Source organism: Chiloscyllium plagiosum, unplaced genomic scaffold, assembly GCF_037043375.1.
Source record: "Chiloscyllium plagiosum isolate Xiang-an unplaced genomic scaffold, Cpla_swu_hap1 HiC_scaffold_52, whole genome shotgun sequence".
NCBI classification, from domain to species: domain Eukaryota; kingdom Metazoa; phylum Chordata; class Chondrichthyes; order Orectolobiformes; family Hemiscylliidae; genus Chiloscyllium; species Chiloscyllium plagiosum.
In genome coordinates, this window is record NW_028270190.1 from 23,957,367 (window position 1) to 23,983,664 (window position 26,298).

The window sequence follows — 26,298 nt, forward strand, 5'->3', positions numbered from 1 at the left end:
ATCAATATTTCAGCTAGCTTCTTCCTTTAAATAAGGATTAACTTCCTTGCTTTCACTTTCTTTTTTTATTTGTCATTAACATTCATATTCTTGTTCTCTTCTTCAATATTTGTCATTTGTCAGTTCCTATTTTTTAATCTCCTAATCGATGTTTGCACAGACGATGATTAATTTCTTTCGACGAGACGTGAATTTGATATTTAGCCATAAGTGGTACATTCTTCTCTTACAATCTACACCATTGAATAGTTCCTTGATAAGAATACCTAAATATTACCTTAACTGTATCCCACTGTTTATCCAGTCTCTTACCTCACCTTTTTTTTCCATCTCCCACTGCGGTAAACGCTGACATCACCTTCTTGTGCTTGATCTTCTTTCAGTTTCAGGCACTAGCTTGATATCCAAGATATTCTATTTTACATTGCATATGAAATTCCGGAAAGCTGTAACCACTTTTGTTGAAGGAATCATTTACTGGATTATTATTGATGATCCTGTCTCGTTTCATGCATACCAGGACGAAAATAACTTGTTCTCCAGTTGATCCTACAACGTATTCTTCGAAAAACTCTTATAATTACACCCCATGAATTCAACCACAAGGTTGTATGTGTCAATTTGATTCATCCAATCAACATGAAATTTAAAATTGTAATGACTTCTTCGATACCTTTCTTACAAAATCCCACTATTCCTTGGTTTGTGCTCTCCATCTACGCTCTTAAGAAACGCAGGAATAAGACCCAACAGAGACTTATTTTCCTTTCTCATCACCACACACAGTCATCCAGAAAACCATTTCTAACTATTTCACTGATATCCGATGGTTTTAAACATGAAACAATGCAGCAAATATACTAGCCCTTCAGACCACCATGGTTGCGCCGACCATGATGCATTTCTAATTTAATCTCATCTGATTTCACATGTTCTGTGACCCTCCATATCCTGCCTGTTCATGTGTCTGTCCCTATTTCTCTTAACTTCGACATTGCATCTACTTCGAGCACCTCAACTGGCAGCATTTTCCAGGCATGTGCCAGCCTCTGTGTAAAAAAAAACACAAATGCTTGCCTCTCGTTTCAACTTTCCCTTTTCACATTGAAGCTTATCAAACGAGCTGGCCAAATTCCCTCTGCCTTGTTCGTTTACTTCATAAACATGAAGGATTCTTGAATACTCAGTTGAATGATCCCTTCCGTGACCATTTTGGAACCACTCGTCTGAAACAACTTTCATGTCATACACATTGTTTTGTGACTTTATACATCAACATTTTAAAAATGCTGCACACATTCAATTTCGGAATTCTATCATTAATTCTATCTTTTTACTGAGGACATACGAGTTTTTTCAGTTTGATTTTTTTTCCTGTATCTTTCCATTTTGATTGCATTGGTTCAATTTCTTCCTTCCCTTTCAACTCGCGATTTACATGTCGTCTTCAGATTTTTTTTTTTGCATTGTCTAAAGTGACAGAAGATAACGATATAAAACATGTCCACCTGTTCTTTATTTCCTGCTGCTGATCCGACAGTCATACCTTCTGAGGACTCATTGCTCAATGTAAGGTTGAATGCAATGTAATCATTACGACATGAGCTGTTGACTGATTAAACCTGTGGACCGTGAGTCAAATAATTTTCATCACAAGAAGGCAATTTATGAAAAAGTATGATTTCATTTTACCGTGTTCTTTCCAATAATTGGTTTTAAATTTAAAACGTCATTAAGTTGATCAATCTAGTTCTGGAAGATTCCAATCCACTGACGATGCCTCATGAAGGTGAATTACATTAAACTTTCAGCATTGGATGAATTGTTGGAATTTTATTGTTTGTATTATTTGTACAATTTATTTTGTTCCTTCTCAGAATAAGGAAACAGCTAACTTGAAAATTACCCACTCCCTGTCTAAGGCCCACTGGTTTTGCCTATTAGGTTGTCCATCATGAACTTCTGGCTCTTTCTGGGCAGTGTGGCGGTATCTATTCTGGCTGCAGCCTCAACAGGCACATTTGATTCGAAATTGGATGAAGACTGGAAAAATTGGAAATCACAACATGGGAACCAGTACACCAAGGTAAAAGGAGAGTCTGTAATGTTAAGCTCACTCAGAATAGGAATGGTCTGCACACAATTGGCAGAGATTGAGAATATGTAGCTACAGCAAATGAGAGGTATCTGTTGAGTGAAGTGACATTAAGAAAATACTGATCTTGAAATTCAATGGGTATTCTCCAAGTTTCAAACTTCATTAGACCAAACACAAAGTGAATCAGTAGCGAATTGGTGTATCTTAATTTACTAGGATCCCGCTGCAGTCCTGTTGGATTTACTACAAAGACCAAAAACCTGCCTCGAGAAGATTAAGATCCATTCATGGTGTTGAAGAGGCAATTGTAAGTGGGCAACTTGGAGACAGAGGGATGGGGAAGCCGTCTGATCATCCCAAGCGGCCCATTCAATGAAGCGTCTCTTTGCCGACACTGCCTTTACTATGCTGGCAGCTTAAGGCAGGTCTCTCACACAACAGGTTAAGAAGGTATATACATGCACAGTAATTGCCCATGTATTGACCTCGGTGTTTTTGCAAGTACGTGGCTTATTGAATTCCCCGCCTGCCACTGGCGTAATCTTACTTCAGACAGGGACAGGTGGTAGTACAGAGAACGTATCTATTGTCAACGTCATTCATGACGGTCGATTAAACCATCCTCTTGTTCAGCTATTTTATTCTTAATTCACTTTCAGCATGAATCTCTCAGACTGGCAGCTCGACAGGCTTTGCTACGGGTGCGTTATTTTGAGTGGGGTGAGGGGAACCTGATTAATAATTTTCAGATCTGGGTGGGAGGATGGACCCTGACAGCAAAATGTTATTTCAGGTTTCACAAGCGGATTTTTAATGCTTCTGTATAATTTTATAAATGAAAGATGCTGCAGCCTGATTATATTAATCTCTTTATTCAGGATGAGGAGAGCTACAGGAGAATGATATGGGAGGACAATATAAGATACATCGAACAACACAACATCGAACACTCATTGGGAAAACGCACATCTAAAGTGGGAATGAACAAATTTGCAGCTCTGGTGTGTATAGGATGTATCGCCTGAGATCTATTTGATGCTGGTCATTGTGAAATTGTGAAGCTATATAATTGTGAAGTTATATTCAGCTACAGGAGCAGCACTTGGACATTTGGTCCTCCAAGCTGACTCACTCATTCAGTACACTCAATGAAGGATATCACTTTACTCCAAATTGTTGATTCCTTCCTTCTCATTCTAGGTTTCCATAACCCGTAACTCCTCTGGAAATCATAAACATCTCTCTCAAGTTTGTATGTATTCAATGACTCAAGTCTCCATTTCTCTCTGCGGAAGAGAACTCTAATGACTAACAATCCCCTGATTCGATAATTTCTGCTCACTTGCACGATCAGATTCTGTACAACTAAATTGCATTAAACAACACTGGCTGGCTTGAGCTCCCTCTATGGACCGCAGTCACACTATGGATACACCTCTATGTTGTTGAGTCTTCACAGACGGTGTCCATTATGACGTCTGGAAGCAGGAGTTGCATTCTGTACTGTGGAAGCTGCTCCCTTCGGCAACAATATTCGTTTTGAGTCTGCTGCATCTCTGGCTCCGCCCTATCTGTCGCTGACTGAACTTTATCCCACAGCAGTTAAACTAGCCTGCATTCCAAACAAATTGAAGTACATGATCCTGCTCTCTGTATTATTGCTCCTCAGGACAGTTGGTCATTTCCCCTATTCTTGGCATCTCAAAAAAAATGTGACTAATGACATCAGCATTACACCAGCATTCCATGAATTGAAAATAAATTAATTGAATTGAATTGGATTGAATTGAACTGAGCTGAACTGAGCTGAACTGAACTGAACTGAATTGAATTGAAGCGAATTGAAATTAATGTGACGTGTACTGAGGCACAGTGAAAAGTTTTGTCTTGCGAACAATACAGGCAGATCACAGAGTTAAGTCGCATAGATAAGTAAATAATAGCGACAATGTCTACGCCAGGCCTTGGTTCTGTACTCACCTTTCCCATCAAGAAAATCATCGTCTCACCATTAGCCCTGTCAATCCCCCTCGAGTCTTATTTGTTTCAGTATGATCAGCACTCATTCTCCTCAACTTTATTGTGGAGTGGGCCCAGTCTGTCAAAATGTTTCTCTTGTGATAACCCTCTTCTTCGTAGGAATAGTTCTGATTAACCTGCTTCATATTTCCTTCCAAATATTCCTCCGTAACGAGTGAAATCAATGCTCATCACAGTGCCTTCTGTGTTTGTCCAATCGCAACAAGACTTCCCCACTTTGATTCTGTCTTTGCTCTGCATTAAAGACAAATATTTGTTTTGCCTCTTTAATAACTTGCTGGATCTATGTGCACACAAATGTTAATAAGTGAACAAAGAGCCAAAACGTTGTTTTACCACAGGAAAGCCGATATATTGTGTGCACTTGGAATTTTAAAATACATGTCCTGCAGTGCCACATCAGCTGTTGCTAAACAAAATAACAGCTTATGGTTTACTGCGTAACATATTGGCATTGGTAGAGGATTTGTTCGCTAAAAAAGAAACAGAGAATGGGATGGTAGAAAGTGAAGACAGAAATAATCCTATTTTTCTTCTGGGATGGAGGGGAACAACTGCACCAAAGATTGTCTAGCGAGTAAAGACTAATCAGGTTGGGACTTTACTGAATGGGGTTTATAAGAATGATAGGTGATCCCTTTGAAATTTATATGTTCTCACTGGGTTTGACAGGGTGAGTGCATCGATGATGATAACGCGAATAAGAGAGGCTCGGAATTGACATCATCGAATCACAATAACAGCGTTTTGAATCGAGGTGTGGAGGAATGCCTTCTCCCTGAGGCCTGAATGTCTTTGCAGGAAGATAGGATAGTGAAGAAAGCGTTTTTTTATGGTCCCCTGTATTTGTCATGTTATTGAATACAGGTGTTGGGATGTCATGTTGCTGTTGTAGAGGACATTGGTTAGGCCACTGTTGGCATATTGCGTGCAAGTCTGGTCTCAATCCACTCGGAAAGATGTTGTGAAACTTGAAAGGGTTCAGAAAAGATTTATAAGTATTTTGGCAGTACTGAGGAATTGAGCAATAGGAAGAGGCTGAACAAGTTGAGGTTGTGTTCTCTGCAGCGTAAGAGGGTAAGGAGTGACCTTATGCAGGTTTACAAAATTATGAGGTGCATGCATAGGATAATTAGACAAAGTATTTCTTTTCCCTGGGATCGGGAATCCAGAACTAGAGGGCATAGGTTAAGGGTGAGAGGGAAATGACAAAAAAGAGACCTAAGGGGCAACGTTTTCACAAAGTGGGTGGTACATGAATGGATCAAACTTCCAGACCATATGGTGGAGGCTGGCACAATTGCAACATTTGAAGGGCATTTGCAATGTGTATATGAATAGGAAGGGTTTGGAGTGATACGGGTTGGGTGCTGGCAGGTGTGACGAGTTTGGGTTGGGATATCTGGTCAGCATGGACAGGTTGGACCGAAGGGTCTGTTTCCATACTGTACATCTCTATGACACTAGGCCTCTCTGTATGCCTAATCTGAGAGAGATTCTTAAGCGGTAGGGGAATCAAGTGTTACAATGAAAATGAAGGAACTGGAACATGGGCAATTTTCAGTCAATCATAATGGAGCAAGGTGGAGGGGGACACCAGTCTACTCATGTTGCTACTTCCTATGTTCTTATGGGTGAGGAAACAATTGCGCAAACTGAGTAAGACAGCTAAAATGCCTGTCAACGACATTGAGAGGAGTCCTTAGCTAAGGATAAACACCCCGGTGGGTGGTGACACCAATGAACATGCAGTACAGGTGGATAGCCTGGAAAATGGAATGGAATCTTTGCAGATAGCAGGGTGTGAGGAGACGTAGTTCAACGTAACTGTGGGAGACAGTAGATGGTCTAGCCCTTAAATGGAAACATTAAAATCAAGAAAGGAAAGGAAGATTTTCAGAGATTCCAGGTGAAGTTGGGACAAGGGTTGAAATTCGAAGTAAAATTGATTACTATTTCTAATTCTGGGTGAGAGTAGGAAGCAACAATCAATGGATCAGAGACAGAACTTTGACAGAGGTCAGAGTAGGACTGGAACAAGGCGTGCTCCATATCGCCTGCAAAAAGGCAGCCGCAACTCGGACTTTTGCATGGACCAAGGGCCCAGGTTATTACTCAGAGGATGGGACATATTCAATCCCCTTTCAAACCGACATGTACCCCTCCCTCCCCATCAAAAAGAGACACCAGATGATTCAATACCAGTCTGCAATCTCAGTTTGATATGCAGACAGCCACAGTTCCGGATGATAAGTTATGTGATGATGGATAGCATCAAATCTGGTCCTTTTCTAACCATTCCAATCCAGTATCTTCATGAAAATGAACAATCTGAGTTTCGCATCTAAATCTAATGGTCCAAGGGGCATGAGGCCAACTCAAGACCAACGTCTTATCCAGAAATCAGGTCAGGCCGGTGATGAAATTTGAAATCCTCCTGATTGGGAAGGTTCATCTCAAACACCAATAAATCCCACCAATCTGAAGTGACTTAACCTATCCTTCCATGATGAAATTGACCTGTCAGGTTTTAATGATCAGAGAAGACTGATTCTTGCAAAATGAAACACATTATAAAGCCCCTGCCATTTTGGTAATTGAACGATCGAGCACAGATATTTGAGCTGCTCGAGGATTTTCACACAGCTTTATATTGGATTGGGACGAAATGGATGGCCACTTATTTGCCTGCTACTCATTTATTCAGTCAAAGATTAAACACGAGTAGCGAGTGCCCTCATTGCTTTCCCCGCACTTAATGCTAAAGTCAGTGAATATGTAGAATGTAGCTCTCTTACGTTATTGACACTTCTCCTACATAATCACCACTAAAAGTCAATCATTTCACCAATGTGTTTGAATTTTCAGACCAATGAAGAGTTCAATAAGCTCATGAATGGACCTCTCCGAATCGAAGCTGTCAACATGACTGAAATTGAAACTGATAAAAGAGATGAAAGTAGTGAATCTGAAGAAAGTCACATTGAATTGAGAACTGCAACTGTTGACTGGCGGAGAGAAGGATTAGTTACTCCAGTGAAAAACCAGGTAAAAATCAGAAAAAGCTCTCAAGTTTATTAAGTGCAGACATTAACTTCTCAACAGGATTGGACGTTGTTATCAGCTTGTAGGAATTGTTAGGAAAGGCTACGTTTCGGTAGATCATTTTTAATCTAAATTGCTTCTCCTGCTTTCTTGTTGCATTTGTTTCCTGGTATTGGTATGGTCAGGCAAGGGAGCATGGTATATGTATCAATTGTAATGTTCGTGCTTTTACTCATAATATCTAGAGAATTTTTACTTCAAAATCAAATTCAATGGTTAGATTAAATTGTAAAATTGAAGTCTACAGGTACAATTCCGATGTAAGAAATATAAGCTCAGATGTAAATTGGCACAACTCAACAATGGTAATGTTGCAGGCTGCAGTGCCAAGCTTCCTTGTGATACCATGTCCAGTCTTATTCAAAGAATATTCGATCATATGCTCGATACCGCAACTTTTAAAACCACATTCACAGTTCACTTCTGTTGGGCCTTGTAGCTCTCTCAATCATTCTTTCAAACTGGGCAAGGCTGATCGACAGGAGAGCAGAGCCTGCTGGTAAGTATATGAAGTATTGTGTACAAATGGGAGTTGTAAAAGATCGTATTATACTGTAATTCACTAAATGTCAGTTGCATTGAATGTTTGGGAGGGATACCGCCACGAGGCTCAGTGAGATTTCTCACTACCGTTATCATTAGCTATGTCAATGCAGCTATAACATCCCGCATATCCGCTCCGAGTCTAATCTTCCCACACATTCTTCCCGGAACAATTCAATAGATTCCTGATTAGCGCCCGATATCCTGGGAGCTGGGCCATTCTGAAAAAGCTGCTGTGAACCCACATGAGCACGAGCATGGTAACCTTGCCCTGCTCAGATAGGAATGCTTTCGAACATGCCAGAGAATGGTACAGAAAAACAACCAACATTGCCATAAAAATGCTATGTGTCAGAATCGCTGTGACCACTCACCTTCCCCCTCCGACACACTCTATCCCAGCCCCAGCACCCCCTCCTACCCAGATTCATGCTGTCACTGACGTCTTCCTCATCTTCAAAACCAACATCACATCGGCTTTGCCACTTCACTACCTCGGAATACCTCCCGCATGTACCAACACCAACAGCCATGCAAAACTTAAATCTCTCACTCAATCCTTCCCTTTCTGGCATTCCAGGAGATGAGAGAACACTGGAGGGCAGAAAGCTCTTCGATTGGTGGAGAGGTGTCTGACACCAGATTCCTCAACCTGTGAGGAGTGATTCCTGTTTCTCACAAGAAAACATGATACACTCACATTCCACTGAGCGAGTAAATACCACTCATCACTCCTTTGTTAGCGCTCTGTCAGTCTCATTAATTCTTCAGTGTCTCTTTGCATTGGTCCCTGAAACTTCTGTCTCTCGTGTTCTGTCGGTTCCGTCAGCATCTACTCTCGCTCCGCAGGGAAAGAAGACACCTCCTCGTTCTCTGAGCATGAAAGTATTGCGGCCTCAGAGGAAATATCAGTAAGGCTGCGTCCAGCACACACCCTCAGCTCCCTGGGAATGTGAGCTGTTGAGGGTGTGGGAGCACAGTTTGGTAAGCCCCTCACTGTGTCATTTCCCACAGCACTCGGAGGGCTGCCAGCGACCCGGAACGGGCAGAAGAGACCGTGGTGTCGGCAAACATCGACATTTACCAGGGAACAGCAGATGCAGCAGACAGAGATGTACACTTGAAAGACGACAGGGATGCAGATACACTGTAGCAACCCAGATATCCCAATCAATGAATCATCTAACCTCCAAAGACAGTTTGGCAGTTGCCATGGAGAAGCAGACCCAGCACCCGTACAGTCTGCTGGCTATGGCCACAAAGCTGTACCCCATCGCCCACTGCTCCACAGGCCTGTAGTCGAGGTGCCACTTTCTAATCACAAGTAATAGGGACAGTGCCCTGCTGGAGGAGGAAGCACACACAGGTCTCTCCGAAGACCCAGACTCAAGATATCATAGAAGTGGCTGAGTCTCCACCTGCAAACTGCTGCCCAGTTCTTCTCAGCATTGCCAGAGCTCCCTCACCCCCGCCAGACAGAAATGCTGCGAGGCTGACTGAACAAACCACTGCAGGGCTAACAGGCAGCAACAAGGAGTCCGATCCTTCCTGCTCAACCCAGTAACCTGTATTCATTAAATCTGAGACAATGAAGGAAAGGGAGGTTTCGTGGCAAGCGTGACAAACCTCGTACGTTATTTGATCCTTTTCGATAAGTGGTATCAGCTTGACCTTCCACTTGGCTGTTTCTCTCTCGGTGGAGAGAAGGCTTAATATAACTGCAGCACCATGATGCCGAATGACATGGTTACATCGGATCAATGTGTGTACTGAGAGCCTGGTGTCGCATGTTGAAGGTAGAGGAACAAGGTTTGCAGAGGTAAGGATGTGCTGCTAACACCGTCACACCTCATCCAACAACTTTATGGAATCCCTTCCCATCCAAGATTCATTTTATTCACCATTGCATCTAGTGTTATCACCCATCCTCGCTCACAACTGCAATCTCCCAGACTTCTCAACGCACAGCCCTCAGAAGTGAAGAATTTCAAACTCTTCTTCCTGTGACAACAGTTCCCAATCCCCGAACTGGTAACTGGTCACTTTGGAGTTGAAACCAAGTCTCTGGATTGCATACGCAAAGACAACTCCCCCCGCACCCCCGCCCCCGCACCAGACTATGGTCGATCCCTGGACTGTGGACAAACAAATGCCAGATGCCAAAGTTCATGGGCAAGGCCCACACAACAGGAGCCTGTGCATCTTGCCCTGAGATGCTATTTGGTCTGATCGAACACCATGGTCGTTTGTAACAAATCGGAAACAGCGTTCATCCTGTCCCTCTCTGAGAGCCATGCCATGTTCCCTAGATAGCCAATGCATTTTGTGAATTTGTCAAGAGGGGAAATTGAATAATGGGACAAGTTTTGCTAGTAAGGATACTTTACATCATCAAATAATCCTCTTACATGTCAATGCTTCAAGTTGTTAGTCACTGCTGTAGAAATCAGATCAGTCCTCTTGGGAATAACCCTAAGGACGCTGCTTGGCCTAAACACTGTCCCCGCCAGGAACTCAGCTCCAGTGTGGACCAGCTAGCGGGAAATTCTCCGACATCTTCAAACTCTCTCTTCTACAAGCTGAAGTCACAACCTGCTTCAAGAAGACCACCATCATCTTCGTAAGTGAGGAAACAAAACTCATGCATTGTTCCTTAATGACGACCGACCAGTGGCCTGAGCACAATAATCATGAAGTGCTTCGAGAAGCTGGTGAGGGTCCACATCAACTCCATTCTCCCAGCCTGCCTCGGTCACTTAAAATTTGCCTTTTAAAGTAACAGGTCCACAGTGGGTGAAATATCTCTCGCCCTGCACCCCTTGAACATCTGGAAAAGGACACTTTTGTCAGACTCCTGCTCATTGACTACCCCTCTGCCTTCAACACTCTTATCCTCTCTACATTGAACTCAAAACCCTGTGACATTGGTCATGATTTTATCCTCTTCAACTGGATCCGCAGCTGTCTGACCCACAGATACCAGTCATTGAAGATAGGCATCTGCCCCTTCTCCCGAATAACCTTCACCACTTGCGTCCCCCAAATAATGAGTGCTCAACCAGTTACTGTACTCCCTTTACACCCACGAATCCCGAACGAACACCATCTATACATTCACTGACGACAGCACTGTAACAGGAGGGAAATTTGACAACGATTAATGAAAAGACAGAAGGGAGATAGAGAGATCCTTGACGTGGTGCAATGAGAATAGCATTTCTCTCTCTCAATTTTGGTAAAATGTAATAGCACATAATTGACTTCAGAAGGAAAGGAGAACAACACGCTTCCATCTCCATCAATGGGAATGAGGTTGAGAGAATGGAAAATGTCAAATTTCCTAGACTGACCATAATGGACAATCTTTCCGGGAAATACCATATGTTTGTGCCGTTGGAAAATATACAACAACGCCACTTCTTCCTCAGAGAGCTCAGGAATTTTGGCATGTGCATAAGGACCCTCACTAACTTCGACAGTTGCACCTTTGAGCGCATACTGTCTGGGTCCGGAAGGCCATGTATGGCAATTGCGAAGCTCTGGATCATAACAAACTACTAAAGGTTGTGTGCGCAGCCCAGGCCATTATGGAATCGAATACTCTATTAATGAACTCCACTTACACATCTCGCTGCCACGAAATTGCAGGCAACATCACCAAGGACCTAACTCACCCCGGTAATGTACTCCTTACATGCATTCCGTCAGGTAGAAGACACTGAAGCTTGAACACATCCACCAGCAGGTGCAGGAACAGCTTTTCCCCAGCTGTTATTGGACGGTTATGAGACTCTCTTGTTCAAATCATACTGATCTTGCTGACATTGAATTTGCCTTGTGCGCACTCTCTGCAATGTACCATTTTCCAAGTCTTTTTTGATCTCTTCATCCTCGTATACTTCATCCTCGCATCCTCGTGCCTATATTGCTCATAAACAAAGGGTTTCACTGTTGTTCGCGACACGTGACAATGCATAAATCGAATCAAATCCGAACCTAGGCACACCGATATTCACAGATTCTGTGTAATTCTGAGAAACTTGAACAAACATTTAGACTAAGAACATTAGTGTGAGACTGTGTTCCATATCAATGTAGATGCAAACTGGATATCGTTTTTAGATCAATATGATTTAATGTGGTTATGTTTCTGTCAACACTAGGGTCAATGTCATTCTGACTGGGCTTTCAGTGCAACTGGTGCCATAGAAGGACAGTGGGCAAAAAGGCATGGAAAACTGGTTTCTCTCAGTGAACAGAATCTGATTGATTGTAGTAAAGGACCTATTGGATGCATTGGTTCAACCGCATTGGACGCCTTTGTTCTGGTGATTCAACTTCAAGGCATCAACTCTGCTGAAACTTACCCTTACATAGGAAAGGTAAATCCCCAAGACTTCTAGTAAGGTTGTGGTGGAGTCGGGATTCATTCTCATTTCGTTTTATTTTATTTCTTCTCTCCTGTCTGCGTTCGCTTGTAAATTTTCTTGGGTTTTTAATTTAATTACCTCTTGGTGAAGAGCAGCGAAATCTGTGAGTGTGTCGAGCAGAATGGACTCACAACGGAGATAGCCGAGAGAGTTTTGGTTCCTGATGGCTCCTGTCCTGACGCTAATTCATGGCTGCTCAGGCGGTGATGAGTCTACGTCCCTGGTAGTGTCCATATTCAGTACAGTTTCGTGCAGGCAACAGATGAGCTCTGTTTTTGTTCATGATAATATCTGTATGTATCATAGATTCACAAAATTAGCTGTGGAGGTGAGTCCAGGATTTTGGCAGCATGAGCATCCAGCACAGATTCATGGAGGTAGGGTGCAAGTGGGTCAGTTTTCTGTCAGTGTCTGTATCCAGCAGAGGTTCATGGAGGCAAAGCGGAGGTGAGTTTTGTTTCCTATCAGTATATGTATCCAGCTCTGATTCAAGGAGGCAGATTCGTGGGCGGCACGGTGGCACAGTGGTTAGCACTGCTGCCTCACTGCTGCCAGAGACCCGGGTTCAATTCCCGCCTCAGGCGACTGACTGTGTGGAGTTTGCACGTTCTCCCCGTGTCTGCGTGGGTTTCCTCCGGATGCTCCGGTTTCCTCCCACAGTCCAAAGATGTGCAGGGTCAGGTGAATTGGCCATGCTAAATTGCCCGTAGTGTTAGGTAAGGGGTAAATGTAGGGTTATGGGTGGGTTTCGCTTCGGCGGGTCGGTGTGGACTTGTTGGGCCGAAGGGCCTGTTTCCACACTGTAATCTAATCTAATCTAATCTAATCTAATCTAATCTAATCTAATCTAAAAAAAAGGTGAGTTTGGTTTCCTGTCATTACTGCATCCATCATAGATTAATTGAGGCAGAGTGAAGATTAGTTTGGGTTCTGGCAGTATCGCTATCCAGCGCAGATTCATGGAGAGAGGGGAAAGGTTTTTTCGGGTTCCTGTCATGATCTGTATCAAGCACAGATTCATGGAGATTTGGAAAAGGTGAGTTTGGGTTCCTGTCAGTGCATGTCGCCATCACAGATTCATGGAGATAGCAATGGAGCTTCGGCCCAGTACAAGAACCGGCAGCAACTGCAGTGACTGCATCAGTAAGCGATATCTAAAGCAGCCTCGTGGGAACAACAGAATCGAGTTTGGACCAATGTCATGCCCAGCAGCATCAGTGGCATTTACTTTGCTGAGGTACATCAAGACCTCTTTGTGACCAAGGCATCAGCGGAGTCAAGATGCTACCAAAGATTGGGCGACATTCATTCCGACGGTGAGAGAGAACGGGACACATGCCTGACCAGCATGTTCATGATGGAGCACTTAGCAAGGACTATATAATCTTTCAGCACTCCCAGTCATCTCAACCTTATCTTGGAATGCTCTCCTACATCTTGACACAACACCTCGTACCCTCAGACAATCGGTCTGAGGAGTTAAGAGTACTTCCATTTCTGTGAATTAATGTTCACCATTCCCACAGTTCAAAGATGTGGTGGTTAGGGGATTGTCTATGTTAAGCTAACCATAGTGCGCAGGGAATTATAGGTTAGGTATGCAAGCCATGGGAGACGCAGGATTACTAGGAAAAGGTAGGGCCGAATGGGCACTTTCTACACTCTGAGGATTCTCTGATACTGTGAGTTAGTATGTGGATGTGACGTTCAGCTGAATGAACGTAACATTGAGCATGTTCTGTCCTTCAGACGGGTACGTGCACCATCCACTATAACAGTAACGTACTAACACTGCGAAGTACAGATCTGAAGAGTCAGGAATAAAGATAATTATTTTAGTCTGTCTGCTTCTCCCATATGCCCCATCGGGCTGGTCAGTCACTCTAATATAAGTTGCAATTTTACATGAAAAGGAACAACTTACGTTTGGAGTGTGAGCTATAAGAAGTTATAAACGTTTGATGAGAAATCTTCGAATTATGTGCTCAAGTCGTTGGTAGGTCTGTGTGTAAATATGGTCCTTTGTTAAGAGAGGTGTTTACTCTTTAGGAATGTCATTTACCGTGCAACTTGCTGGGTTGACATTTGGCACATTGTGTGTAATTAAGAAACTTGGCTTGAATCTTTACTCAGGAGACTTTTTTTTGTGTAAGTGGCTTTACGGTTGATGTTGTTCCTCCAGAAGCTGTTGTTGTCTTTCTACACGTCACAATTGCCCCGAGTATTGGATTTGATTGGGATCAGCCTCTTGCTTGCAAATCCCAGCTCTTTGTCTCAGTGCCACACAGTTTCAGCTTGTTCTTCAGTTCATTCTTCAAGTCCTTACCCCAGCTCTTCCACACTCTCATGTCTGGATTATTGTAGATGACTTGTGCGTTATTATCCAGGACAGCTGTTGCTTTTGTTTTGGGTTTGTGTCAACATTATTTACTTGTTCCTGTGGTAATCTGAGGCCACGCAGAGTTTAAGTTCATTGTCTGCCCATCCACTCTGCTCTCCAAAATCCAGCGTTTCATTGGCCAAATAGACAACTGAATGAAAGAAACACTCTCTTCATGTGACAGGCGTACGTGATCTGGTGACTGGGCATCACTCTAAACTAAACCTATTCTCTGGCTATGTTTTATGGAGGTGATGGCCTCTCACTCACTGGCTGGCGAGTCAACATGAACAGAGTCTCCTCTTTTCATGAAGCCCCAGTGTACGTATTGTCACTCGGGCACGAAGCTGGACAAGAGAAGGGCTCTGCACAAATGATAGCCCCAAGGAGTGGTCATTACCAGCCAGAGGCCAGTGGCCCTGCTCAACAGGAATGCAGTAACATTCAGTACAACAACAATCTGAGGGCTGGTATTGAGCTTGGGTAACAGACCAACAGTAAGTGATTGAGTGAGGAGGGGAGGTGACGATCACAACACAGCTTTGTGTAGGGGTGTGTTTGGCTCGGGTGGGGTGTGGTGCAGTAAGGTCACATATCAGCAGGTGTATTCTTCCTCAACTGGTACTTGATATTTCCCGACTCCTAAATCTACAAACAATGCTGAACACATTTGCATATCGTTGTCCTCTCCTCTCATGTTGAGCACCTTCCTCACCCCTGAATGAATTATATTGGCATTGGGATCAGAACTGCTCAGTATTATAAATTGCCAATTTGGCAACCTCAGTTTGGGGTCCAGCACGAATACTCGGCTTGTGATTCATTAAACCTTTAGTCCCTAATTTACAGTCCACAGTTGGGGAAACGAAATGATCTCAAGAGTTACAGTGTGAATGACACCCCTTTCCATCAAGAAAATCTGGAGTGAATGGGAATTGGAAGAAAAGGTTCCTTTAGTTGTAATTATATCGAACACACTGGAAGGTGTTTGCAGTTATTTGATATCTTTCTGCTCAGGCCATGTCGATCGGAGTTCCTCAGTGTAGCCTTCTTGGTACAGCCATCTTCAGCTGCTTCGTCACTGGCCTTCTATCCAAAAGGTACGCAGAGGGAAAATCTACACGATTGTCAGCACCATTTGAATTCATCACATTTTGATGAAATCTGTGTCCAATGCGGCAAAGTGTGGACAATATCTCCACTTGCGAAGATAAATGACAAATAACATTCTCACCAGACAAGTGCCAGACAATGACATAATCCAACATGGGAGAGAATTTAACCATTACTGAATCGCACACTATCAACATCTCTGAAGCCTTTCCATCAACTAAACAAAAACCAAGGATATGGTGAAATACTTGCACTTCCCTGGATGACTGCAGCTCCGACAACAAAGAAAGAAAGTTATTTTATTGGTTGTCTGCTATAGCCATTGGACAGATTGGGCAGTAGATCTTGGAAACGAGCGGATAGAACAGAATTGCTGATAAGGGTGATTTGAAATTCCCCAATATTAATTGGAACATCCGTGGTGCAGATTATCTGGATGGAAATGATTTTGTTAGGTGTTTCCAGGAAGTATTCCTGACGCAAGAAGTCCATATGCCGACTGGGGAGGCCATATTGGATTTGGTGTGAGGCAATTCGCAGGCCAGGTGTCAGATATCTCGGTGGCGAGCATTTTGGTGACAGAGAGCATAAATGCCTCAACTTTGCGGTCGTCATGGAGAGGAATAGGAACTGACTGGATGAGAGGGATATTTTTCTGGGGACGGGATGTTTTACTGCTCTTAGACAGGACCTGTGGAGTGTAAATTAAGAATAATTGCTTTACGGAAATGCACAACAGAAATGTGGAGCATCTTTTTGCTGTCTTGAATAACTTTGTCCCAATGAGACCGGTGTGGAATTGGAAAGAAAAGGAGCCCTGGATGGTAAGAGCAGAAGAGTGGGATCTGGCGCAAATTTTGAAGATTCCAGGGTTGAAAGGAAAGAACTCAAAAATGGATTGAGGAAAGCTGGTTGGTGCATGAAAAAGTTGAAACTTTATTGCTGGAACAGCACAGCAGGTCAGGCAGCATCCAGGGAACAGGAGATTCGACGTTTCGGGCACAGGCCCTTCTTCAGGAATGAGCAGAGAGTGTTCAGCAGGAGAAGATAAAAGGTAGGGAGGAGGGACTTGGAGGAGGGGAGTTGGAAATGTGATAGGTGGAAAGAGGTCAAGGTGAGGGTGATAGGTCGGAGTAGGGTGGAGGCGGAGAGGTCAAGAAGAAGACTGCAGGTCAGGAAGGCGGTGCCGGGCTGGAAGGATCCGGCTGAGACAAGGTGGGGGGAGGGGGGATGAAGAAACTTGTGAAGTCCAAGTTCATCCCCTGCGGTTGGAGGGTTCCCAGTCGGAAGATAAGACGCTCCTCCTCCGACCGTCGGGTTGTTGTGGTTTGGCGGTGGATGAGTCCAATGACCTGCATATCCTCGGTGGAGTGGGAGGGGGAGTTGAAATGCTGTGCCACAGGTTGGTTGGGTTGGTTCGTCCGGGTGGCCCAGAGGTGCTCCCTGAATCGCTCCGCAAGTAGGCCTACTTGCGGAGCGATTCAGGGAGCACCTCTGAGCCACCCGGACGAACCAACCCAACCAACCTGTGGCACAGCATTTCAACTCCCCCTCCCACTCCACCGAGGATATGCAGGTCATTGGACTCATCCACCGCCAAACCACAACAACCCGACGGTCGGAGGAGGAGCGTCTTATCTTCCGACTGGGAACCCTCCAACCGCAGGGGATGAACTTGGACTTCACCAGTTTCTTCATCCCCCCTCCCCCCACCTTGTCTCAGCCGGATCCTTCCAGCCCGGCACCGCCTTCCTGACCTGCAGTCTTCTTCTTGACCTCTCCGCCTCCACCCTACTCCGACCTATCACCCTCACCTTGACCTCTTTCCACCTATCACATTTCCAACTCCCCTCCTCCAAGTCCCTCCTCCCTACCTTTTATCTTCTCCTGCTGAACACTCTCTGCTCATTCCTGAAGAAGGGCCTGTGCCCGAAACGTCGAATCTCCTGTTCCCTGGATGCTGCCTGACCTGCTGTGCTGTTCCAGCAAGAAAGTTTCAACTTTGATCTCCAGCATCTGCAGACCTCACTTTCTCCTGGTGCATGAAAAAGCCTTGGCGAAAGGATTTGGAAAAATCCAAATGTTTTGCTCGCGTACATTAGGAATAAGAGAATGATCTGAGAGAGCGTAAGCTGGATCCAAGCCAGTGGATAAACTTAAGCACTGAGCGTGGCGAGATAGAGAAGGAGCAAAATGAGTTTTTTGCTATTGTATTCATGAGAGAGAGGGAGCTTGATGTTAGGGAGAATACTGGGGAAGAGCTTAATAGGCTTGAGCAGATTCATATTAAGAATGTGGATATGGTGGAAATTCTGGAAAGCATGAGTATGACTCAATCTCGAGGGCCGGATCAGATATATCCAATTTCCTACGAGAAGTGCGGAATGAGATTGCTGCAACTCTGGCAATGATCTTTGAATCCAACCTCTCCATGGTAGTTCTTCATGTTTGGAGGGAGGCATATATTGTACTTCTCTTCAGGGAAGTAAATCGGGAAAAAACCTGGAAATTATTGTCTAGGTAGGTTTAAGTCTGTGGTCAGCAAGGTACTGAAAGATGTTCGCAGATATATGATATTGGATTGTTTGGATAAATATTTTTGATTAAGGATTGTTGTTTTTTTATAATTGGGTTGGATAAAGAAGTGGAAAGTAACCAGAGACGTTTACCCAGGAAAAAGGCTGCCAGGAGAGTTCATTTGTTTATGGTCACTGGAGAAAGTAAAGGGAAGATATCAAAGGTTGGTTATTTCCGCAAAGAGTTTTTGATGCGTAGACTGCACTGCTAGCTTTGGTCGTAAAGTTAGAGACATTAAGAAGATTTAAGCGGCTGCTGGTCAAGCACATGCACGGCAGCAATTTGAGAGGTGTGTATTTAGGTTGATCTTAGATTAAGATAAATGTTTGGCACAACATTGGGTTCCGAAGGGCCTGCACTGTGCTCACTGTTCAATGTTCTATGTTTGACACTGAGTAGATTTGACACCATCCAGGACATTCACTGCATTTGTCTGGCATCAAATCCACAAATATTTATTCCCTCCAATATCATCACAAAGTGACAGCAGTATATACAATCCACGAGCGACAGCTGTGAAGTTGACCGATGGTCTGTAGACAGAACCTTCCAAACCGAAGACCACTTCTGCCAAGGACCGTAGTAGATACAGTTAACACCACTCCCTGCAACATCACCTCAAATCACTCACCATTCCTGCTCAGAAATTTATTGTCATTCCATCACCGACTTTGGGTCAAAAGCCTTGAACTCCCTCTCGCACAGAATAGTACCGATCAAAATTTCTGTAAATGTTCTGGATGGCAGCTCATCACACCTTCTCCAAGCCAAGTTTGAATGAACGCTGACACAGAATGCCACAACTACATTTTAATCCATTTTGGAATTAAATCTCGGTGTATGTGGCAATTCCTCCTGCTACAAACACCCACCCATTTCGATATCACTCCCAGTATCAATCTCACCCCAGAGTTGGCATCATGTTCTGCCCTGTGTCCTGAAACTGAAGTAACTGCAACATTGGTGAGAAGTAATTGAAAATTATTGACCAGAATCTTCACTCCATCAGAGAGTAGCAAAGTCACCACATTTATAATTTTCCAATTTTCGTTTAAACAAGGGCATCGAGACCATACTTGAGGCAATCAATATACTCCATCATTTCCAACATGCAAGAATTTCCAGAGAAGCCTAGAGCTGCAGGTGTATAATTCCTTGGAAGTAGAGCCGAGGACAGATAGGATGGTAAAGGAGGCAATTGGCACAGTTACCTTTATTGTTCAAAACATTGGTACAGGTATTGGGACGTCATATTGCAGCTGTACAGGACATTGGCGAGGCCAGTTTTGTAAAACTGCACACACGTTTGGTTGCTCTGTTAAAGGGAGGATGTTGTTAACTTTCACAGGGTGCAGAAAATATTGACAAGGATGTTGCTGGGATTGGGTTTCAATTATCGGGAGAGACTGAATAGTCTGGGGCTTTTCTCCAAGCGGAGGAACAGAGGCTGAGGGGTGACATTATCAAGGTTTATAAAATCATGAAATGCATGAATCGGGTGAAGAGCAGAATGTTTTAGCCATGGGATCAGAGTCCAAACCTAGAGAGCAGAGCTTTAAGATGAAAGGGGAAATATTTGAATAGGTACTGAGACTAATACTAATTAGTTGTAATCCAATGACTCTAATGATGTAATTATTGACGGTTTGGGAAACGTTTTTTTTAATAGATATTTTTATTAGAAAGTTAACATTTTTAGAAGTTTACAAAAATAAACAAAACTCTCAAATATAAACATTGATGTACAATTAAATCAAATATACAATAGCCAAAATTTAACAAAAGAAAATAAATACCGAAAAAGATTAAAAAAAACTCAACTATCTACTAATCTCACCTACAACTAACCAAAGTGTATATTTAAGTCTCTTACATGCTCGGAATGAGTTAACATCAGATGTAATAAAGCCCGTATACGTGCGGGATTCCTCTCCTCAGAGGCCCCGGACCAGCCAGATTTGTAATCTCAATTAAATAAAAGCCTTGTTAGGATAGCCGAGATATCTGTATTTATGGAATTCAAGAAGGGCTGCCATATTTTATAAAATAATTCGGTCTTTCGGTGTACCATATTTGTAAGGAAGTCAAGGGGAATACATTCCATAATTAATCTGTGCCAATTTGAAAGTCCGGGGGGCCCTCAGCCACCCAGTTCACCAAAATATGTTTCCTTGCACAGAAAGAAAGAATAGAAAATAGTCTCTTCCCGTACATGTCCAGGGAGGGAAAGTTCGAAAAGCTCAAAAGGAGAGAAACAGGGTCCACTTTAATTTCTGTTCCTAAAATTTCTGTCAGGGTACTTGCTACTTTAGTCCAATATCTCCGGATCTTATGACAGGTCCATACTCAATGTACAAGAGTGCCCACCTCTATTTTGCATTTGGGACACTTTGGAGATGCTCCTGCCTTAAATTTTGCCAGTCGAACCAGTGCTATATGGGCCCTATGAAGTATCTTCAGCTGGATAGCCTGGGTTCTGTTACAGATAGTAATTATTCTAGCGTTTTCCCAAATATCATTCCACGTTTCTATAGAGATTTCTAGTCCCAAATCCTGATCCCATGTTTTAAGCAGATTATCCATATCTCCCGATACTTCATCATGTAGTAAATGATAAATAGTACTGACGGAAGATACCCCCACTGGTCGTAGAACACTACATTCTATATCTGATTTATAAAGACTATCTAATAACTTAGTCTTCTTCTGTATATAATCTCGAATTTGGAAGTATCGAAAGAGGTCTCCATTAGGTAATCCGAATTTCTGACGCAGCTGTTCAAAAGTCATCGGGACCCCATCCTTAAATAGGTCCCCTAGACATGAGATACCCCTGGATCTCCAGAGTTTAAAAGTGGCATCTGTAAACCCCGGTTGGAATCCCCATGCTCCCACTATCGGTGCATAGGGGGATGTTTTATGTGAATTGCCCTCATTTTGCCGCATTATTTTCCAAGCCTTAATTGTGTTTAGTATTATAGGGTTTTCACAGCGATCTGGAATGATTTTCCTCTTGTCTGAAAATAAAATGTTAATAAGTGGGTATTTTACTTGAGAGGCCTCGATGTCCAACCAGATTGATTGTGGATCAGACAAGACCCAATCAGCTATGTAACTTAATAGGGAACTGAACTGATATTTCCTTAAGTCTGGGAAGTCCAATCCTCCCCTTGTCTGTAGAAGCTGTAGCTTCTTCAGCTTAATGAGGGGCCGTCTATGATTCCAGATAAAGGAACCCAGCCAGCCATATAATTTACGTTGAGCCGTCCTCGGCAGCATCACCGGAAGCATTCTCATAGGATATAGGAGACGGGGCAGGACATTCATTTTGAGTATTGCTGTTCTATCCAACCAGGAAATTGGAAGGTCTCCCCATCGCTGGAGGTCCTGCCTGATCCTTTCCAGTAAATGCACAAAATTAGCCTTCTACAACTGACCAAATACTGGAGTAATAAAAATGCCTAACTATAAGAAGCCCTCCAGGGACCAACGAAAGGGAAAAAGGGATCCATCCACTAAATGGGGTGTCATAGCAAGGCCACCCATTGGCATAGCCTCCGATTTTGAAAAATTAATTTTATAGCCTGAGAATGCGCTAAATGTATTAATAACTTGGATTAGGCGAGGTACGGACATCAGAGGATTACTGAGGAATAGAAGGACATCATCTGCATAAAGGGTAATTTTATGTTTACCTGTCCCAATCCTCAGGGCCGTTATATTAGGATCAGCTCGTATAACTTCTGCTAGTGGTTCAATTATTAGCGTAAATAACAATGGCGAGAGGGGACATCACTGACGGCAGCCCCTACCCACACTGAAGCTATCCGAACCTCATCCATTGGTAACCACAACTGCTTTGGGATCACGAGACAATGTTGAGACCCATTTGGTAAACACCTGTCCAACGCCAAACCTTTCCAATGTGTAAAACAAATATGACCATTCAACCCTATCAAACGCCTTTTCCACGTCGAATGAAACTACCACTCCTGGTATCTTTCCCTGATGGCAGGCTTGAATCATATTCAAAACTCTTCTAATATTATTGGATGATCTACAGCCCTTAATAAACCCCGTCTGATCCTCCTTTATAATATGTGTCACTACCCTTTCTAGTCTCAGTGCTAACGTTTTAGAAAGGATGTTAAAATCTACATGTAGCAAGGATATTGGTCTATATGATGTACAATCTTCTGGATCCTTTCTTTTTTTTAAGGATAAGAGAGATATTTGCCTCTTTCAGCGAAGGCGGGAGACAGCCCTGACTATATGCATAGTTATACATGTCCATAAGTGGACCAGCCAATATATCTGTAAATTTTCTGTAGAATTCAGCTTGAAAACCATCTGGGCCCGGTGCCTTACCGCTCTGAAGTTGCCTAATTGAATCAAGTATTTCTTGGACTGTTAGAGGAGCATTTCGGGCCGATACCTGTTCCGGAGTTAGGCCTGGAAAAGTCAAATTTTTGAAAAGTGACTGCATCCTCCTCGTCCTATCTTCACAATCCTGCGATTTATAGAACTGAGAATAAAATTCTCTAAAGATCGCATTAATCTTTATATCACCATGAGTCAGAATACCCATACTTTCCTTGATAGACGTAATAGTCTGAGGGGCCTTTTTTTTCTTTGCAAGGAATGCTAAGTATCTACCCGTTTTGTCGCCATATTCATATAACCTTTGTTTTGCAAATAATATTTCCCTCTTAGCCGTTTGAGTAAGCGTAGTGTTTAGAGCTGTCCTAAGAGCCGTAATCCTTTGCAATTTTATAAAAGAAGGTCTATCAGTGGGTGCTGTTTCAGCTGCTTTTAAGCGAGCTTCAAGCAGACGCTATTGTTCTCCATTCAATTTCTTCTGGCTCGCTGAGTTGGAGATGATCAAACCTCGCGTGTAAGCTTTGATGGTCTCCCACATCATTGATGGGTTGCTAGCTGTACCTGAATTAATTTCTAAAAAAGTTTTAAATTCTTGAGAGAAGTACTTTGCAAATTTTCTATCTTTCATTAGGAAGGGATCCATACGCCAATGCCGAGGGGTTGTCCCATTGTTCCTCGCCTTAGTTTCCATGTATACAGCAGCGTGGTCGGAAATTGCTATACTACCTATTTTACAGGTTGAGATGGAATTTAAAAAAATCGAGGGGGCAAAAAGCATATAAATTCTGGTGTGACATTTATGTGGATTGGAGTAGAAAGAAAAATCTCTGCCCTGTGGATGAAGACATCTCCATACATCTCCTAATCCTAATTCTTTGTTCAGATCCATCAATTGTCTAGATCTGGGTGATATTCCTGCCGTAGTCTTGGGAATCCTATCTATTTCCGGATCCATAATACAATTAAAGTCTCCCCCTATAGTTGCATGACGGGCACGAAAAGCCATCAATTTTGAAAAGGCTTCCGTTAACAAATTTAAAGGGGTGTGCCGGGGGGCAGTACAAATGTAAAATCCCATATTCCTCTCCATTTATGAGGGCTTTAATCAAAATATATCGTCCAGATTCGTCTTTTATCTGCTTTAGGATTTTGAAAGGGAAATTCTTCCGAACAAGAAGAACAACTCCCCTGCTTTTTGAGCTAAAAGAAGAAAAAAAGGCCTGATCAAATCCAGCCTGTTCTTTATCCGACAGGTGTGTCTCCTGTAGGAGAGCTATATCAACTCTTTCCTTCTTAAGATTTGATAATATTTTCTTCCTTTTGACTGGCGAATTGTTCCCCTTGACATTTTAGGTGCACCACTTAACCGACTGATCAACCATAATCATCTGGGCCAATCCTAGATCCCCCGGGAGGGGGAACCCTATCCAGAACATCCGGAGCGTAGAGCATATAAAATTTACAAAAATAAAGCCTCTCTAATACTTTCACAACAATACAATAAAAAACTATTTCCAAATAAAAAAAATATAAAACGTATCGAAGTGGAGATTTTCCCCATTGTTCCCAGGGGGTGTCCCTTCCTCTCCAAAGTGTATCATATCCTCTCCCAACCAATGCCCCACCCTTGACCCAGGCACTCCTCAATAAAATGAGGAGAATTCAGATATAATACAAAGCTAGAGTTATCAGTGAGCACCCGACCCCCACCCATACCAACACCTGGATACATTTGGTAATGTTAATACCATATATAAACATTCAACTATAAAATTACAACCTCAACAAATAATAATTAAATATACTAATACAAATAACAAGGGAGAAACAACCCCGCTTCTAAAGACAGAGGTAAAATTGAATAAGGAAACCATCTCCCCCACCAACATTAACCAAACACCCCAGCTTATATATATATATATATATATATATATATACACACACATATACATACATCCCACATATATACATAAAATAATAAAAGAAAACAACCCCAAGGGGGGGGGGGGGAGAAAAACAAATCCCTCTCCCCACCCCCCCAGGATAATATTAATCGGTAAAGTAAGAAAAAAAGGGGATATAAACAAAAGCGGCGGGAAAGGCAAACCAACATCCATTATGTCTCACATTTTATCTAAGAGAGTCCAAGAATTCCTTCGCCTTTTCTGGCGATCCGAAGTTATACACGGATCCTTCATGGTTAAAGCATAGCGTCGCTGTGTAGCGTAAGGAGTACTGAATATTTGAGTCCCTTAAATGCTTCTTCGCCTCGTCGAATGCCTTCCTCTTTCGGACCAGAGCTGGGAAAAAGTCTGGAATAACATGATCTTGGATCCTTTATAGATCATAGCTTGGGGGTCATTTCCAAGATTTCTAGAGGCTTCAAGGAGTATCTGCCTCTCCTTGTAGCTCTGCAGCTGGAACAGGACCGGCGCGTGGGCGCTGGTTCGAGCCGGGCCCGCGTATTGCGACCCGGTAGGCCCATTCTGCCCTTACCTGGCCTGATCCAGCTTCCAGATTTAAAAGCTGTGGCAGCCACTTCTCGAGGAACGCTGTAAGCTGGCCTTCCTCATCCCGTTCGGGAAGGCCCAGCAAACGAATATTTTTTCAACGACCTCGATTATCGAGCTCGTCAATGTGATTCTCTAAGTTCTGGACTCGCTGTTCGAGAGTCCGGACCTGATCCACGGCCGATTGGGCTGTAGTTTCGGAGGTCGCGGCCTTTAACTCCGCCGCTCCGACTCCGCGCTCGATTTACTGGATGCCTCTGTCGTGCTTCTGCCGCGCGGCCGAGAGTGATTCCCTTCGACTTCGGGATTCTTCGATGAAAGCGTCGATCTTCGCGTCCAGTTTGGAGATCATTTCTACAGCCTTGTCACTGTAGGTCAGTCCCCAGGGGCGGCTGTGGACGTCTCAGCTGCAGCTGGAGAGGGTGGGGAAGGGGTTACTGCTTGTTGAGAGCTGTGGGCTCCCTTCCCTTTAGTCATTTTTACCAAAGATTAGATTGTTTAAATTTAATATTAAACAACTAATTAAATTAAACAGCTATTATAAATGATTTGGTGAGTGTGGTGAGGGTGGGTGACCCACTTTACCCAAGTCTTGGGTGGAGCACTGTAGACTCAGACTTGCTGGGTCGCCGCCATCTTGGATCCCCCGGGAAACGTTGATCTGCATGTGCAGAATTTAATTCACTACTCTATGATCACAAGTTTCAGATGAGTCGACCGAAAACTGTGAAAAGGCTCAACTCTTTCTAATGGAGTTTCGGTATGAGCTAACTAGATGGTGAGCCTGATTGGGATATTGAGTTGTCAAGGCAAAGTACTTTTTTGATTTTCTCACATTTCAAGTCATTTGTAATACCATTGCTTCGTCTCAGTGTAGAATGTTTCGAATACATAGAGCAATAAATATGAAGTTTGACACAAGAAAACCCTAAAACTGATCTGAGTTGTAACTGTCTCGCGCCGAGGACCAAGTATGTATGGAATGACCTGCCTGAAGAAGTGGTGGAGGCTGGTACAATTACAAAATTAAAAAGGTACGGAGATGGGTTTTTGGATTGGAAGTGTTCAGGGCCAAGTGGTCGCAAATGGGACTACAATACGTCAGGATATGTGACTGGCGTG

The 26,298-nt window shown here is 43.2% G+C and overlaps 1 protein-coding gene across 2 annotated transcripts in view; it reads left to right on the forward strand.

Annotated features, from left to right (window-relative positions):
* The first annotated feature begins 1,889 nt into the window (after window positions 1-1,889).
* Window positions 1,890-26,298, forward strand: part of LOC148134885 (procathepsin L-like) — a 29,900-nt gene continuing 5,491 nt past the window's right edge. Inside the window, exons 1-4 of one of the 2 annotated variants that reach the window (XM_087985414.1) lie at window positions 1,890-2,086; window positions 2,977-3,099; window positions 7,007-7,186; window positions 11,950-12,168. In XM_087985414.1, coding sequence (XP_087841540.1) covers window positions 1,955-2,086; window positions 2,977-3,099; window positions 7,007-7,186; window positions 11,950-12,168 — 654 coding nt within the window. In that variant the 5' untranslated portion in view covers window positions 1,890-1,954. The remainder of the gene's footprint in view (window positions 2,087-2,976; window positions 3,100-7,006; window positions 7,187-11,949; window positions 12,169-26,298) is intronic. The other variant, XR_015755665.1, reaches the window with a different exon arrangement.